This window comes from Bos taurus, chromosome 2, assembly GCF_002263795.3.
Source record: "Bos taurus isolate L1 Dominette 01449 registration number 42190680 breed Hereford chromosome 2, ARS-UCD2.0, whole genome shotgun sequence".
Lineage (NCBI taxonomy): Eukaryota > Metazoa > Chordata > Mammalia > Artiodactyla > Bovidae > Bos > Bos taurus.
This window is the reverse complement of record NC_037329.1, coordinates 101,387,895-101,407,551: the sequence shown is the minus strand read 5'-3', so window position 1 is coordinate 101,407,551 and position 19,657 is coordinate 101,387,895. Positions and strand designations below refer to the sequence as shown.

The 19,657-nt window shown below is 35.0% G+C and overlaps 1 protein-coding gene across 4 annotated transcripts in view; it reads right to left on the bottom strand.

The window, feature by feature from the left end:
• SPAG16 (sperm associated antigen 16) overlaps positions 1-19,657 on the bottom strand; it is a 1,067,980-nt gene that overhangs the window by 998,886 nt on the left and 49,437 nt on the right. For all 4 annotated transcript variants that reach the window (XM_024981576.2, XM_024981577.2, XM_010802312.4 and 1 more), the window contains 3 exons: positions 16,458-16,565; positions 14,563-14,680; positions 10,883-10,952 (listed from right to left, as the gene is read on the bottom strand). In XM_024981576.2, coding sequence (XP_024837344.1) covers positions 10,883-10,952; positions 14,563-14,680; positions 16,458-16,565 — 296 coding nt within the window. The remainder of the gene's footprint in view (positions 1-10,882; positions 10,953-14,562; positions 14,681-16,457; positions 16,566-19,657) is intronic.

The following is a 19,657-nucleotide window of genomic DNA, read 5'->3' as shown; positions in this document are numbered from 1 at the left end:
TAGAGAAAAACTTTCACTTCAAATTCTCTTTTATGGCATTTTCCTCTTCCATGACAACAGTGAAAGCCTGGTATTGATGATTTAAAATAATAATAGCTAGCATTTATGCTTCATTGATGATTTACTATATAACAGCTACTTGTCTAAACAGCATATGTGTTATTTCATGACAGCCTGGCAATAACGCTGTGTAGTTCACTATCTTTTGTTCCCTTTTACATATAAGGAGAATTTGTATAGCAATATCTACAGGGAAGAAAGGAGAAAGCGATAGAGAGATCCAGGATTCCAGTGGATAATTCTATGAGAAAACCTCATGTAGAATGTAAAACATTACTAAACACCAATTTTCAAGAAATAAAATAAAAAGCAAGAGACAAACAGCAAAATGATAAGGATAAATGAAAGTAAAACAACAAAAAAGTGCTTAGTTTACAAGTATATGTAGTTGTTCCACAAGCAAAATGAAATTACAAGAATTTACACTTCAATAATATTTTAGGAAAAAATTCAACATTTGCAACAAAAACATGAGAATATACATTGCACAATGTATGTGTAATGGAAAGAAAAATAATACTTCTTAATCATTTCTCAAGGTACCAATAATAGCATGATTTCCACTATCAGATAACATTCACTTTTATATTGGACAAATGAGAGGCTCAAACACTGGGTCTTTGTCACATTCATGGTTAAGTGAAAACTACTTTTCAAAAAGCTGCCTCATTTGAAAAGACCCTGATGCTGGGAAAGATTGAGGGCAGGAGAAGGGGACGACAGAGGATGAGATGGCTGGATGGCATCACCGACTCAATGAACATGGGTTTGGGTGGACTCCGGCAGTTGGTGACGGACAGGGAGGTCTGGCGTGCTGCGGTTCATGGGGTTGCAAAGAGTCAGACACAACTGAGTGACTGAACTGAATTTTTCAAAATTCCACAAAATGCTTCTTAATGTTTAGTAATATACTAACAATGGCCATTTCCCCATAAGAGCATCCTTATATTTATCATCTGATATTTGTTAATGAAAAGGCCTATAGTACTGACTGCTGCTATGCCAGTTTTTACTTGGGCACAAACATAGCTTAAGGAAGGTACAATTCCTTAAGAGAAATAAACATCAAATAAACACATTTTTAACTTACAGAAATTATAGTTATTGTACTCCCAATGCTAAATTTCACCCATTAAACCACTTCTTCACAGATGTGCACATTCAATTCAGTGTTAACTAAAAGAATATTAAGGCCCCTGGTTAAATGTCAGATATGCATGAACATATTCATTTAACAAATACGTAAGTTCCTATATTATATCAGTCCCTAACTCCAATATAGATTAAATACAGCTGAAAAGAAAATAATTTAACTGAAAAAATATCATGAAGAAAGTATCCATAATTTATCACAGGGAGAAAAACAGAAAATATCCAAGAGATTAGAAAGCTCAAATAAGATCAAAGTATACATCTAATTAGAATTAAGAAAAAGGTAATAGAGAAAAAGGGAAAGAGCTATATTTTAAATGATGACATGTATCTATCTAAACTAGACCATTTACTACAAATAGTCATAAGAAACTGACATCCTGTAGTGCAATTCTGAGCAACAAAAAATACCCAACCCAAAAAGCAATTACTTAAGCTAAAACCTTTGCTCTACTAAATATGACATCTGTTTGTGATGCTCTGAAGTCAGTTTCACAGTTTTTCACTTCTGAAATGATTTTGAATTTCTAAATATTTTTCTTGAATTCATAGATTCCTATCATAAATTACAAGATATCATAAAATATATGTTTCTTTGCAGCCTCATGTGAAATCAAAGAAATATCAGCTAACACAAACAGAATTAAAAAACAGCATATGAAAAACTTTTTGAGTTTATGTAATTTGCACAAAACGTTTTATCTCATAACATGTCATACTGAAAGGTTTTCTGTGTAGTTTATTGTAAATATTAGATACACAATACTTCCAATTACAACAAAGAAAACTGTAATGTAACTATCACTTCAAATATCTAGTTGATAATAATCATTAAATCATAGTTTCTCTTAGGAACATTTCTACTATTCTACATACCACACAAGAGCAAACATAGAATTATAAACACTTTTCAGGTGAGAAACCTAACTGCTGCTTCTGCTGCTAAGTCACTTAAGGGGTGTCCAACTCTGTGCAACCCCATAGACGGCAGCCCACTAGGCTCCTTTGTCCCTGGGATTCTCCAGGCAAGAACACTGGAGTGGGTTGCCATTTCCTTCCCCAATGCATGAAAGTGAAAAGTGAAAGTGAAGTCGTTCAGTCATGTCCAACTCTTAGCAACCCCATGGACTGTAGCCTACAAGGCTCTTCCGTCCATGGGATTTCCCAGGTAAGAGTGCTGGAGTGGGGTGCCATTGCCTTCTCCGGAGAAACTTAACTACTAAAGTATTAATAACATTCTCTCTCAGTTCAGTTCAGTCGCTCAGTAGTGTCCAACTCTTTGCGACCCCATGAATAGCAGCACGCCAGGCCTCCCCATCCATCACCAACTCCTGGAGTTCACTCAGACTCACGTCCATCGAGTCAGTGATGCCATCCAGCCATCTCATCCTCTGTCATCCCCTTCTCCTCCTGCCCCCAATTCCTCCCAGCATCAGAGTCTTTTCCAATGAGTCAACTCTTTGCATGAGGTGGCCAAAGTACTGGAGTTTCAGCTTTAGCATCATTCCTTCCAAAGAAATCCCAGGGCTGATCTCCTTTAGAATGGACTGGTTGGATCTCTTTGCAGTCCAAGGGACTCTCAAGAGTCTTCTCCAACACCACAGTTCAAAAGCATCAATTCTTCAGCACTCAGCCTTCTTCATAGTCCAACTCTCACATCCATACATGACCACAGGAAAAACCATAGCCTTGACTAGATGGACCTTTGTTGGCAAAGTAATGTCTCTGCTTTTGAATATGCCATCTAGGTTGGTCATGACTTTGCTTCCGAGGAGTAAGCGTCTTTTAATTTCATGGCTGCAATCACCATCTGCAGTGATTTTGGAGCCCAAAAAAATAAAGTCTGACATTGTTTCCACTGTTTCCCCATCTATTTCCCGTGAAGTGATGGGACCAGATGCCATGATCTTTGTTTTCTGAATGTTGAGCTTTAAGCCAACTTTTTCACTCTCCTCTTTCACTTTCATCACAAGGCTTTTAGTTCCTCTTCACTTTCTGCCATAAGGGTGGTGTCATCTGCATATCTAAGATTATTGATATTTCTCCCAGCAATCTTGATTCCAGCTTGTGCTTCTTCCAGTCCAGTGTTTCTCATGATGTACTCTGCATATAAGTTAAATAAGCAGGGTGACGTACAGTCTTGACGTACTCCTTTTCCTATTTGGAACCAGTCTGTTGTTCCATGTCCAGTTCTAACATTCTCTCTAGGTGTAAGCAATTATGGATAATTTTTCCAATTTGTTATCATTTAAATTCTTCCATAATAAACATATAATGTTGTCAAAAAAATATGGTAAATTTAAAATTCTTTGAGAACTACTCCAAGTGAGTCCAAGTTTTCGCTTGTTCCTTAAATTCAGATTAAATAACAAAGTAAATGGTAATAAAGTCACTGCTTCCTAAATTATATTTAATCTAAAGAATTTCTACTGCCATATAAATTTCTGCTCAAAATAAATGAAAAATAGATAATATATAAAATATTTTAAAACTTAAACTAAAATGAGAAAATAAAGAGGGAATGAGTTAAATATATGAAAATAATTGTGAAAGACAGCAAGATTTATGAAGAATCAGCAGTTAGTCAATAAACCAACTTCTCAAAGAAGTTGACTAAGTAGGGTTCCAGTTGATCAGCCAATCTGAGTGATAACAGTCTGAGATCACATAGCCAAATGCAGAAATCAATCAAGAGGCTTAGGAAAAGGAACTGTAAATCCTTTATAAAAATAGAAAGCCTTTATAAAATAGAAATCCTTTATAAAAATGTTTCAATGGTTTTCATGGTTTCAATTCTCGATAATTCAAGTATCAGAGTCCTTTGAAAAACATTACATACTGAGCCTTTTCTTACTGAGAAAAAAATGAAGATTCTGGAAAGAATGGAACTTTGCAATATCCTCTGTTGAATGTATATTTTTTAGATGGTTTTTAAAAAAAATAAATAAATAAATAAATTAAAAAAAATAAAAATGTTTATAAGGAGCACAGTATTATTCAGTACATAATTTAAGGAATTACTTTTATTCAGGTAATTGAGATCTACTCAACTTAAATAAAACATGTTTTCTTCATTTGAGTTTGAATTTATTTTGATCAAGTCACTTCAAAATACAGGTAAAAATGTAATTACAAAATTTATCTTCAAAGTAACTTATAAGTGTCAGTCTAGAAAATCATGAATTCATTTTTAATTAAATATCAGGAGATAATTTCATAAAGGAGTTATCTATAAACCATTAGTTTATTTTAATAGAGTTGTCAAGGATAAATAAAATCACGAACTAGTAATTAGAATGTAACATTTAGAGGTTAACTGATGTAAGCATCAATTTAATGTACAATTCCTCAACCTTTAAGCCTTCTTGTGTTTATTATTTTTCACAATCATTATTTATTTCAAGAGTTAAGAGTTCCTGAGATTTTGGTATTTTAATCATCATACTTATATTTGATTGTGTTCTTTCTGAAATGAAATATTTTCTGCTCTATGCTCTACTAGGAAACAAGCCTTTTCCAAATGCAAATATCTGAGCCCAGGTGAAAAAAACCCAGCTATATGGAAGCCACCAGCTACATCCTCCCAGATAGTGATAAGGAGCTGGGGGATGTGAAAGGTGGTCACCCACCACATCCACCATCTCTTACTAGTAAACAAGGAAATAAGAAGTGAACAATAAAGAAAGCAGAATTGGCCCCAGATAGTTAGATGCATACGAAAGAAATGATTTCAGCAAGACCAGACACTTGCATTTTCCAAAAAATTTGTTGTTGTTCAGTTGCTCATTCATATCAAACTCTTTGCAACTCCATGGACTGCAGCACACCAGGCTTTCTAGTCCTTCATCATCTCCTGGAGCTTGCTCAATCTCGAGTCCATTGAACCAGTGATGCCATCCAACCATCTCATTCTCTGTCGTCCCCTTCTACACCTGCCTGCAATCTTTCCGAGCATCAGGGTCTTTTCTAATAAGTCTGCTCTTCACAGCAGGTGGCCAAAGTATTGGAGCTTCAGCTTCAGTTTCAGTCCTTCCATTGAATATTCAGGATTGATTTCCTTTAGGATTGACTGGTTTGATCTCCTTGAGTCCAAGGGACTCTCAAGGGTCTTCTCCAACACCACAATTGGAAAGCATCAACTCTTCAGTGCTGAGCCTTCTTTATGGTCCAATTCTCACATCCTCACGTGCTTACTAAAAACCAAAGCTTTGACTATCTGGAACTTTGTCTGGCAAAGTAATGTCTCTGCTTATTGATACACTGTCTAGGTTTGTCACAGGTTTCCTTCCAAGGAGCAAGCATCTTTTAATTTCATAGCTGCAGTCACCATCTGCAGTGATTTCAGAGTCCAAGAAAATAAAGTCTGTCACTCTTTCCAATGCTTCCCCATCTATATACCATGAAGTGATGGGAACGGATGCCATGATCTTAACTTTTTGAATGTTGCGTCTTAAGCCAGCTTTTTCACTGTCCTCTTTCACTTTATTTTTTTTTAACTTTTTTTTTCCTCTTTCGCTTTAATCAAGATGCTCTTTAGCTCTTCTTTGCTTTCTGCCATAAGGGTGCTGTCATCTGCATATCTGAGGTTACTGATATTTCTCCTGGCAATCTTGATTCTAGCTTGTTCTTCATCCAGCCCAGCATTTCTCATGATGTACTCTTCATATAAGTTAAATAAACAGAGTGACAATATATAGCCTTGACATACTCCTTTCCCAATTTAGAACCAGTCTGTTGGTCCATGTCCAGTTCTAACTGTTGCTTCTTGACCTGCATACAAATTTCTCAGAAGACAGGTCTGGTATTCCCCACCTCTTGAAGAATTTTCCACAGTTTGTTGAAATCCACACAGTCAAAAGCTTTAGCATAGTCACTGAAGCAGAAATAGCTCTTTTCCTGAAATTCCCTTGCTTTTTTAATGATCCAATGGATGTTGAAAATTTCATCTCTGGTTCCTGTGCCTTTTCTAAATCCAGTTTTCACATCTGGTAGTTTTCAGTTTAAGTACTGCTGAAGCCTGGCTTGGGCAATTTTGAGCATGATCTTGTTAGCAAGTAAAATGAGTGCAATTGTGTGGGGTAATTTGAACATTCTTTGGCATTGCCTTTCTTTGGGATGGGAATGAAAATGGACCTTTTCCAGCCCTGTGGCCACTGCTGAGTTTTCCAAATTAGCTGGCATATTGAGTGCAGCATTTTCACAGCATCGTATTTTAGGATTTGAAATAGCTCAGCTGGAATTCCATCATCTCCACTATCTTTGTTTGTAGTGATGCTTCCTAAGGTCCATTTGATTTCACACTCCAGCATGTCTGGCTCTAGCTGAGTGATCATACCATCACGGTTATGCAGGTATTAAGATCTATTTTCTATAGTTCTTCTGTGTACTCTTGCCACCTCTATTTAGTATCTTTTGCTTCTGTTAGGTCAACACTGTTTCTGTCCTTTATTGTTCCCATCTTTGCATGAAATGTTCCCTTGTTATATCTAATTTTCTTTAAGAGAGCTCTAGTCTTTCCCATTCTATTGTTTTCCTCTATTTCTTTGCATTGTTTACTTAGGCTTTCTTATCTCTCCTGCGGTTCTTTGGAAATCTGCATTCAGATGTGTATATCGTTCCTTTTCTCCTTTGCCTTTCCCTTCTCTTCTTTTCTCAACTATTTGTAGGGCCTCCTCAGACAACCATTTTGCATCTTTGCATTTTTTTTCCCCTGGGGATGGTTTTGATCACTGCCTCCTATACAATGCTACGAACCTCCGTCCATAGTTCTTCATGCACTCTGTCTATCAGATCTAATCCCTTGAATCTATTTTTCACTTCCACTGTATAATCAAAAGGGATTTGATTTACGTCATACCTTAATGGCCTAGTTGATTTCCTTACCTTCTTCAATTTATATCTGAATTTGGCAATAAGGAGTTCATGATATGAGCCACAGTCAGCTCCCAGTCTTGTTTTTGGTGACTGTATAGAGCTTTTCTCATTGGTTGCAAAGAATGTAATCAATCTGATTTCAGTATGGCCACATGGTGATGTCCATGTGGACTAGTCCCTTGTCTTGTTGGAATAGGGTGTTTGGTAAGACCAGTGCATTCTCTTGGCAGTACTCTGTTCACCTCTTCCCTGCTTTATTTTGTACTCCAAGGCCAAACTTGCCTGTTATTCCAGGTATCTCTTGACTTCCTACTTTTGCCTTCCAGTTCCCTATGATGGAAAGGACTTTTTTTTTTTTTTTTTTTTTGCTGTTATTTCTAGAAGATCATGTAGGTCTTCACAGAACCATTCAATTTTAGCTTTCAGCATTAATGGTTGGGGCATAGACTTGGGTTACTTTGATACTGAATGGTTTGCCTTGGAAATGAACCGAGACCATTCGGTTGTTTTTGAGATTGCATCCAAGTATTGCATTTCAGACTGTTTTTTGACTGAGGGCTACTCCATTTCTTCTAAGGGATTCTTGCCCACAGTAGTAGATGTAACGGTCATCTGAATTAAATTTGCCTATTCTGGTCCATTTTAGTTCACTGATTTCTAAAATGTCAATGTACATTTTTGCCATCTCCTGTTTGACCACTTCTAATTTACCTTGATTCATGGACCTAACATTCCAGGTTCCTATGCAATATTTGTTCTTTACTGCATTGGACTTACTTTCACCACCAGACACATCCACAACTGGGTGTTGTTTCCACTTTTGCTTAGCCTTTTCATTCCTTCTGGAGCTATTTCTCCACTCTTCATATTGGGCACTAATGACCTGGGGAGTTCATCTTTCAGTGTCATATCTTTTTGCCTTTTCGTACTGTTTCCCATGCATAGAAGACCGCTAAATCTCTTCTTATGAGAGATTTGGATTTTCTTAATTAAGAGTAATCTTTTAATATTCAGAGTACATGTCACCTTGCTGCAAACTTGTATATAGCCTGGCTCCTCCCCACTCCTTGGAGGTTGTTCTCTGGGGCACCTGAGATACTCTCTTCTAAAAAAATCTAACTCTCAACATTTAGGTTGCATGTATCTTTTTTTCTAGTCAACATCTTCTAAAAATTATCTACATATGAAAAAAGTAACTTTTGATGTAAACAGAAATACATATTCTTTGAAAAAAAATGCAGTAAGGAAAAAAGGAAAAAATAAGCACATCACACAAAATTATGTAAATATTTTTCAGTCTCTCTCATATTTAACAGACATGATTTGATACCATATGTTTTTATTCTTAACATTAATATTGTAACATGAACATTTCCTTATGCATGATTTTTAAAGACTTTCTAGTATTGTATGATCAACTAGATTGAAATATTCACTTATGGTTAAGGATTAAGACTCCTTGTATGGTTTTGTTACTATAAATATGCGTGCAATAATCATCACTGTGCATAGAATCTCTAGGCATCACTGAGCATAATTGGTATTTCTTTAATATAAATTAAGATAGGAATGATTGAATCAAGGCTAAGAAAAAGTTTTGAATATGAGTGTGCTACATATTTCTTTTAAGCTTAATTAATCAGAAAACACAATGAACAGTCATCTGGAAGTAACATAATTTTTGTTAAAAATGTACCCTTTTTCAGCCTTTCTGTATTTTAGATTTTTCTATCATTCTTTTGTAAATTAACAATATTGAGATATAATTTACATAAAATAAAATACATACATTTTAAGTGTAGAGTTGGGTAAGTTTTGAAGATAAGTAGGCATATAACCACCAAAATCAAAATATAGAACATTTGCACTTCCCCCAAAATTATTATTTTCTTAGCCTTTATATACCTTATAAACATTATTTTACAACACTATAATTTCAGTTTTTATCAGTCATTCTTTTAAAAAAATTAAGAAGAAGAAATCTTAACCTTTGTATTAAGCAGAAATTATAGGATTTCTTAGGCAAGAATACTGGAGTAGGTTGCTAATTCCTTCTCTAGGGGATCTTCCCAACCCAGGGATTGAACCCACATCTCCAGCAGCTCCTACCCTGGAAGGCACATTCTTACCAGTGAGCCTCCACAGGAAGCTTAATGTTAATACTGTGTTACCAAGGTGTTGAAAACAATATTCAACATCTTTGTTGGATGCAAACATGTCTGCATCCAGACATGGCCAGAAAGCCAATGTATCCCAGCACTGCTTGCTATCTAGAATCCCTGGTCCCCTCTCTCCCTCTCTCTCTCTTGTTTCCTACTGTATTTTATTTTGTACTGGAGTATAGTTTTGGCTTATATGGTAAAGAATCTGCCTGCAATGTGAGAGACCTAGGTTTGATCCCTGGGTTGGGAAAATACCCTGGAGAAAGGAATGGCTATCCACTCCAGTTTCCTTGCCTGGAGAATTCCATGGACAGAGGAGCTTGGCTGGCTACAACCCATAGGATCACTAACAGTAGGACATGACTGAGCAACTAACACTTTACTTTTTCACTTTTCACAGTTGGTTACAATGTTGTGGTAATTTCAGGTGTACAGCAAAGTGAATCAGTTTTATATATATATATATATGTGTGTGTGTGTGTGTGTATGTGTGCATATATATATGCACACATACACACACACATATATCCACTCATTTTTAGATTATTTCCCATTCAGGTCATTGCAGAGTGTTGAGTAGAGTTCCCTGTGCCATACAAAAGGTCTTTATTAGTTATCAATTTTATATATAGTAGTGCATATATGTCAGTCCCAGTCTCCCAATTTATTCTCCCCCTTCTTACCCACTGGTAACCATAAGTTTGCTTTCTATATCTATAACTCTTTATTTTATAGATAAGTTCATTTGTACCAACTTTTTAGATTCCACACATAAGATTTATAATATAATACTTGTCTTTCTCTGTCTGACTGACTTAACTCAGCATGACAATCTCTAGAACAGCCAAAGCAATTTTGGGGGAAAAAAGAGCTGAAGGAATCAAGCTCCATGATTTCAGACTATACTACAAACTACAGTAATCAAAACAGTATGGTACTGGCACAAAACAGAAATATAGACCACTGGTCTCCTCTTAATCCTGTATAGTCTCTCTCTCTGGTAAGTATCAGGTAGTCCTGCATACCTAGCCCAGCCATTACCTAACTAGTCATAGTAAACTCCCTCATAAACCAGGCCACTATTCATTTCAGCACCCTCTTATCTGGTACCCTTTCCTACAGATTCTAGATGCTTCAACAACTTATGAACTATAGTCTTTGCCTTTTCAGTTCATACAGGACTGCCATGCTCTTCTCTACCTCCAGCTACATAGAGTTTGGTTTGGAAATTTTCCCAGCCATGGTGATAATGAAGTTCAACTTATAAATTTTCCCTCTAACATTTGCATTCTGTGACTTGTGATGCTTTCCAATGCCTAAAAATAATTGCCTCAAATATAATTTTACAGTTATTTATGAGGAGAAGGCTAGTCTGGTACAAGATACTCCATCAGGGCCAGAAGCAGAAGCAGTAAAAAAAATAGTTTACCCCTATTTTTCTCTAAAAGTAATTTATACAATTTCCTATTCTATATTTCTTCTTGACCTTTTTCATTAGCATTTTAGTTTATGAAAATTACCATACCATGTATTCACTCATGGTAAATAATTACTCAAATGAATAACTTGAGTTCTGACAAGACTGAGACATCACCAAGCAATAATAAGTTAGTTTTTTCATATTTGAATTTTACCTCTAAATTCAGGAGCACGGTAACTATGCCCTATTTCCATATGCTTCAGTGTTTCTTGAAGTCCAGAAATCTAAAAAGTAAAATCCAAAGGTAAGAGGTTATATGCTAAATGAGTCCAAAATGGGTTAAAATGCTTAAATACTGATTTTAAAATATAGGAAATATTATCTCTCTTACATTAATTCCTATGTATTTTAAAAATGTAAATATTAATTGCAATAAAAGAAAACATAATTTTAAGTCTAAATTCAAGTTCACAGGAAGAAGTAAGTATCTATTATGGGCAAACATTTGAAACACTTATTTCACAACAGAGTTTCCTGAACCAAGAATACTTGCCACACACTTTTAATGATAATTACTCAGGTCTCTACTTTGAGTTTTCTCCTCTGTTGAAACTGCTTCACAATAGCCTAATTCATCTTCATATCCATGAAAAGATGAGGTAAATATTACTTGGGAAGTAAATATGAAGAGACTGTTACTATCCTAAAAACTCTTAGCTCATTCTCCACCCACAAACACTCCTTGTTTTATTAAACTTATTTTATAGTTAAGAACATTTGTGAGTTTGGTGGCATACATATTTACCTATATTTCCTGAACAATAGATTTAAATTAAAAATTCAACCTTAAAGAGCTGTCTCATCCCTCATATAATTATACCAACAAAAAATATCATGTTTAATTATATACAGATACACATACTTTTCTACTGTCACTGAGTAGTAGTTAATCCTTCCTTCTTTCTTTGTTTTCTTTTTTACTTTATGAATATCTCCTACCTTCTAGCACAACAAGATGCCTCAAATGCTCACCCAGGCTCATCTTGTATTTGCTTCACCCAGACTACTATCAGCCACTTCAAGAAGCACCACTTCCTCTTACAGGAGAATAGTATTAGAAACTGCAGTGTCATTATTTTAGAGCCTCTCAGCAGATAGACCTAGAAATACATGTATATATATATATACATATATATATATATACACATACATATATATACACATGTATTTTTAGAATATTTCTTGAACTGAACTCCATGATCCAAAAAAGATAACATGTAATTTATTATACATATATATATATATAAATATACTAAAAATAAATTATATTTTATCTTTTTTCAAAAATAGGGCTCTAATTCCAAATTTTGGACATTTGGAGGAATTTTGTAAAGTTGAAAATAATTAAATTACAGATGTTTCCATAAGATTTAAATAAATTTAAAAGTGACCACATTGTTTATTATCTATCATAAGAATTTGGAAACACATACTTATTAGATTTTTGTCATCTCACAGTATACTTTCGCTCTTTTATATACGAACTAAATAGCATTACAAATTCTACAATCTAACCCTTTTTCATACAAAGTATTTGAGAAAACACACTAAGCTAAGTGGCCATTAAGATAAGTTTTTTAAGGAAATGAAAAGGGTTGGGAAGATCTCCTGGAGAATTCCATGGACTGTATGGTCCATGGGGTCACAAAGACTGAGTGACTTTTTCACTTCACTTTCAAGGAAATGACAGTGAATGAGACACAGGTCAATGAGGTCAGATATGTTAAGGATCTTACGGATGCTGTGGCAGAAGCCATAGAATAAGCAAGTTATATTAGGTTCACACTCAGAAGAACCACACAAAACCATGTGCCTAAGCACCAGGAATATAACCAAACCACTAGAAAGTGACGACCAGGAGGACACCATGTAGATTCTGGGCCAGTGGATACACAAATGTCCCTTGCACTAGGTGTCATCTGAGAAGAGTGAGAAGAGGAGGCTATTTGAAGACTGAAAATTAACACTGATTGTTATGTTTTAGCTAAATAATCAGTTAATATAACATCCAAATACCCTATGTTAAATTCAAAGAGACTGTATAATCTTTAATAGCAGGTTATGTTTTATTTCATCTTCAGTGGGAATAGCAGTTGAAAGACAAAATAAGTTGTAGATACAGTCCTTTATACATCTGAATGTGTAAAATTCAACCCTTCCTCATAGAATGATTTTCATTTTTAAACATGTTTTTAATTTAGATACATATAAATCATAAGGCAAGTAATTTTACCTTTGCTTAATGTGTAAGAAAAGAGACATATATATAAAATTACCTGAATTTTCACATGGCTACTTTGCAGCACAGCTAGGACTGACTCCTACCACTCCTCATCTTGAGCTTAACTAAACCAGTGGTGAAAATTTTGAGAACCAAAGACTGTACGCAGCCTAAATATGTCTCAATATGGCCTGATCTAACTTCATATTAGAGACAGGGGAACTGATGGCCATTAGGAAGTTAACTTATCCCTGAACACAAAGATACTGACTAGAAGATCCAGTGATAAACACCGGTGGCAGATGGAGAAATCAACAATCTGGAGGGGAGTGGAGGCACTTGCCATCATGAGTGCTAGAAGGCCCTGATACCCTTGAGTAGTGAAACTTGGTATGAGTGGTCTGTCCTACTAAACACATGTGGTCACTTGGGAATATATGGCCAGGTCACTGATGAGTTCCTCCTGGGAGAAAAGTAACAGGAGGATGAGCATGAGAACATGGGGGGAAGGAGAGGAAGACAGTAGCAAAAGTCTGAGTTGGTTTGTGGCAGGAAAAGCAGCAAGAGCAACCTGAATCTAGCTCATAGTGTTCCTGACAATAGAAATGTGCCTCCTGTTAGGAGGCTGTAGGAACAGGTTAGATGAAAAGGAGCAAAGTGGTGAAGTTCTGAAGATTTGACAATATAGTGCCATAAAATTGCAAATCATAATTCATATATTCAAGAACACACAATTAAATTTCAAGCACAAAGAAGGAGACAAGTCATGTTCTCATTTCAGTAACTAAGAATTACACTCAAGAAAAGACAATATACATTTGATTAATGTGTGCCTTAATAAAATCATTCGTGCTTTTGCAACCATTGTGCAAACTTCTGTAGCTTCTGAAAGTCTGGCCAAAAATCAGTATCTCCAGAAAAAATAAAAGAATGCTAAGCATAGTAGCAGTTTTATACTTTCTAGTCAACTGTTACATATTTTCACCATGACCAAGAAACATTGTTTTATTATTCTTGCACTCTATACTAGCTATCCCTCACTCTACCACCCAAAGGCTGCTGCTGCTGCTGCTGCTAAGTCACTTTAGTTGTACAACAGGAAGAAAAGGGATGTCAATAGCAAAAATGACTGAAAATTGAGTCAGTAACTAGTTGTTTCAAATATTCATTTAGGAGGAAACTGCATGGAGGCTCTATCCATCTATTTCACAACAATGTTAAAAGATAGGTCATTATGGCTATATGTTATGTATGAAAAATCTGAATTTAAAGTGTTTAGGTAAGGTCCAGGTTTACAGCCGTCATAGATGGCATTTAAAACCCAGTCTAAGTGTTGTTATGTTTTAATGGCTCAGGTTTTCCCTCTAACAATATTTTAATAATCTCCTAAAAAGTTATATTTTAATTAAGTAATTTTAATTCAATAATAATCTTTGTATTTTTAAAGTGGATAAAATATTTTCCTGGATGTTTCCAAATGAATCTTTTTTACATGACAATTGGTGAAAATCATTTAAAATTTAACTCAGAAACAAGAACCAATATTTCTGATAATGTTATAAAAAAATAAATGGTTAAATATCATTTCCAGGTAGCTCGGATGGTCTCTTTACCTGTCCTATTGCTCTGTCCCTTTCCAAAGAGGTCAGCATTTTCTGCTTCAGTAAAGCATGGTGCTTTTCATGTAATACTCTTATAGCTGGTTCATATGATGCATAATGTAACTTCAATCTATAGAAAATAAAGGGCATCATAAAGGGTAATTGAGCTAAATCAGTGATTTCCACTTAACATTATGAACCTCTTTTCTCCTATTTTTTGCATTTTAATGAAAAGTGAAAACCATATCAATACAACAAAGCCAAGAAGTATAAGAAGTATTTGTCATGTAGCTTCCCAGCAACCTGGCTGGTGGTGGAACAGTCACCTTTCTCTTAAGTTGGTTAGTTGTCTATTTCCTTTTGCTCTATTCAAGTATGCACCCAGAAGTCACTGCCATTCATTGACAGAAAAGAAAATTTCAGTTTATTTAATTCAAAAACAATTTTCAACAAGACAAGGGCTACAAACAATGGATGATTAAATAGAGTGTTATTCACATCAAAATTAAGGATGGTCTTGGAAACAAGTATGAATAACCTATTAAGAAAATTAAGTATTTTATTCCTTTGTATATATATTCTACAATGTGTTTGTTGAATATTATGCTATCTGTTCTGTTCCAGACATTGTATTAGGCACTTTTATCATCACAGTTTTCACAGATAAGAAACAGAATTACAATGAGCACACAAATGTAAGTGGTGGAGCCAGGCTTCCAATGTTTATTTGATTTCAAAATCTAAGCTCTTTTCATTACATTGTACTACTTCTCAATCAATGTCTTGTTAAGAAGAAAACAGACCATTTCATTTTTTTTTTCTGAATTTTTATGGACTTGGAACAATTTTATGAACCAAAAACACACAAAAATAAGGCTAATATATGAGACCAAAAGAATCGATTAAGTCAATGACTTAATGACTCTCACACTCTCAAGGTCTTTTTTTTTTCCTCAAGTTAATGCAGTCTCTCTCTTATTAAAGTGGTACTTATTTCTACAGGGATTCAATTAAGAAAAATCAGAAAAATGCTAATTTCTAACATACTGCTAAGTTGAAAGTATATTGATTCTGAAGCTCCACAGGATAGGCTATGATTAAGAAATCATAATAGCCACAATGACCATAACCACTACAAAATACAGCAGTTATCATGACCATCCCAAAGTCATGTTGTTCAAATGTGGATATTTAAATTTAAGCTTAAATTAATTACAATTAAATAAACATCAGAAATCTAATTCATCAGTTGTACTAGCCACTGTGAAAGTGCTTAGTAAAGGATGTGACTAGTGACTATCATATGGGACAGTGTAGATATAAATTATTAATAACATAACAGAAAGTGCCATTAGGCAGCACTCCCTAGAACAAGCAAAGGAGAATTTTAGTTAGAGATTATAAATTTTTATTTTGAGGGGAAGGTAGTCAGGGGTGGTCAGCTGCTTCTGTACTTTACTCTCTATGCCTAAGAATCTGGTGAATATTGTCATGTTCCTCCAATGACCTGGTGCCTTTGCACAGCATGCTGACTCCATTCTTTCACTCTGTTAACTCATACTTTATAATTAATTTCCTTTAGATATAGGTCCCTGAACCCTCTCACTCTCCAATCTGACTCAGGTGACAACTTCTTGGCTGGCATAGCAACAAACAGTATATTTCACTGTATTTCTACTTAGCTACTCTCCCATCACACACCTTAATAATCCCTGGGAACTCTAAGAGCAAGGACCTAAATTTGTTCATCTTTCTATTTCAAACACATGGTATAGAGCCTGGCACACAGTAAATGCTCAATAAATACTCAATGAATGACTTTACCTGGAACATCCTTCTATGGCCAAATTGCTTAAAATAGTTAAATAATTATTTAATAAATAGGCCAACAAATATCAGCAACTTACCTTTTGAGGTCATTAATTAATTTGTTTTTCTCCTGGACTATTCTCTTGTGGTGCATTCGATGAAAATCACGTTCTTTCTGAGTTTTCAACAAATCTTCTCTGGCCTTGCTGTAAAAATAAAAATAACAACCACCTTAAAATTCATTGCTATTCTTTTCTGAAAAAATATTTATCAGTTCTAATCCAGTATGAAAGTGAAAGAGGAGAGTGAAAAAGATGGCTTAAAGCTCAACATTCAGAAAACTAAGATCATGGCATCCAGTCCCATTACTTCATGGCAAATAGATGGGGAGACAGTGGAAACAGTGGCTGACTTTATTTTGGGGGGCTCCAAAATCACTGCAGATGGTGACTTCAGTATTGAAATTAAAGACGCTTACTCCTTGGAAGGAAAGTTATGACCAACCTAGACAGCATATTAAAAAGCAGAGACATTACTTTGTCAACAAAAGTCCATCTAGTCAAGGCTATGGTTTTTCCAGTGGTCATATATGGATGTGAGAGTTCGACTGTGAAAAAAGCTGAGCACCGAAGAACTGATGCTTTTGAACTGTGGTGTTGGAGAAGACTCTTAAGAGTCCCTTGGACTGCAAGGAGATCCAACCAGTCCATCCTAAAGGAGATCAGTCCTGGGTGTTTATTGGAAGGACTGATGTTGAACCTGAAACTCCAATACTTTGGCCACCTGATGCGAAGAGCTGACTCATTTGAAAAGACCCTGATGCTGGGAAAGATTGAGGGCAGGAGGAGAAGGAGACAACAGAGGATGAGATGGTTGGATGGCATCACCGACTCGATGGACATGAATTTGGGTGAACTCCGGGAGTTGGTGACGGACAGCGAGGCCTGGCGTGCTGCGGTTCGTGGGGTTGCAAAGAGTCAGACACGACTGAGTGACTGAACTGAACTAAATCCAGTACTACATAATTCAAAAGATAATTTAAAATCAAAAATTCCACTATAATTTTCATTGAAATATGCCTACCAACATAACATATGGGGATGGGGGGATGAACAAGCTAAAACCTGTAGTTTCAAAAATATCAGTCATTCACATTTCATTTAAATAAAGAAAATTAAAGGTATTTTTCCACAATAACTTACAATCCATCTATTTTCAAAGACACTATGTTTATAAGATTGAAATATATACAAAATAGAATAATTCAAAATAATTACAAATGAACTAAAAGACTTAACCAAATTTAATTCTGAACTTCCTTGAATACATGGTTAAGTGGGTTACTTAGTTCAGATATTTGTAAAAAAAATATGTGTGTATATATATATAAATTCTAGAAAAATCAAGAATTCATTCTGGTAAGGCATGTGAAAAGCCTATACCATCTACAGATCATATTACATATTACAAATAACTGGTAACTTAATGAGAAAAGACTCCAACGTCAGTGCTGTGACATAGAAGCATTCTTTAACTAGATGTATCTTCTGCAGATCCCTGGCATAAAGCAAGCAAGAGTATTCTTTTTAATCCCAAGTCATATGTGAAGAAAATTAATGGGAATTTTTTATCCACCACTACAATATAAGTCAATTTCAATATAACAGTATAAAGTATAATTTATAATAGAAAAATGTTATCTAAAAGTCTTAGTTAACTGACAAAGTGCTACTCCATTGAGATTCTCACATTCTAAAAAATGGATGGACTGAATTAGAGTACTGACAGCTCACAAAAGGTTCAGAATGGAATAAATCTACCTCTCATATTTCAAAATTCAGATTCATATGAAATAAATGGGTGCAATAGATTTCTTCTTTAGGACCTATGTGAGAATAATCATTGAGGAATGGTGACTGGGAAGCTGCCAAAGTGGTATGAGTTTAGGTTTTCAGACTTGTGATGGCACATATTATTATGATTAAAAAGACTTCTTACTGCAAGATCAAGTCACACACAGAATATGGTAAAAGTGTCTTTTCCATTCTTCCATATTTCCTTCTTTGTCCCCACCATCTCCCACTGATTAGGGATTACCTGTATTATTCCTCATTCTACTGTCAATGTTTTAGTTTTGATCACATGTAAATAAACAATGTGTCACAGTACTTCATAGTCTAACCATCTGACCCTCAACTTCATTTCCATGACAACAATCTTAAAGGCATACAGGCAAATGTTGATTAAAATATTCACACTTGAAAAATCATCTTTGGAATAGTCAACTATTGGAAAAATAATTTATTCTTTCCAGGTTTTAACTCTGTGTTATATATATAAGTGAAGATGGAGGGAAAAAAGGGAGAATTCCTCTGCCACTAAAATGTGCCTAATACTGATTAGAGTGGAGAGTGAAAAGGAAGAGACAGTTTAAGAAGAGTGACTGGAAAAGATAAATGGCTGAATTGATATTTTCTTTTGAAAGCACAGGAACATCACCTGAATTCCCATTCATTTTAAAGAAAAGTGCTTAAAGTGTCTTATATGCTATACAACACATAAAAATATTCAATAAATATTTCTGTAATTGTTATCACTATTATCATGATATTATTTATTATTTAGTATAGTAGAACAGATACATTCAATTCCTCAAATAGCTACATTTATCTACCTAAAATAGGGGGTATGCCAGTTGTTAAACATGCTCTAATGAATAAAAAATATCAAGATATATGATTATTATTAACACTGTATATCTTTATAAAAGAATTTAAACTTTATAAACATTTAGTTTGAGTCTACTAACAGTTAGAACTGGACATGGAACAACAGACTGGTTCCAAATAGGAAAAGGAGTACGTCAAGGCTGTATATTGTCACCCTGCTTATTTAACTTCTATGTAGAGTACATCATGAGAAACGCTGGACTGGAAGAAGCACAAGCTGGAATCAAGATTGCTGGGAGAAATATCAATAACCTCAGATATGCAGATGACACCACCCTTATGGCAGAAAGTGAAGAGGAACTAAAAAGCCTCTTGATGAAAGTAAAAGAAGAGAATGAAAAAGTTGGCTTAAAGCTCAACATTCAGAAAACAAAGATCATGGCATCTGGTCTCATCACTTCATGGGAAATAGATGGGGAAACAGTGGAAACAGTGTCAGATTTTATTTTGGGGGGGCTCCAAAATCACTGCAGATGGTGACTGCAGCCATGAAATTAAAAGACACTTACTCTTTGGAAGAAAAGTTATGACCAACCTAGATAGCATATTGAAAAGCAGAAACATTACTT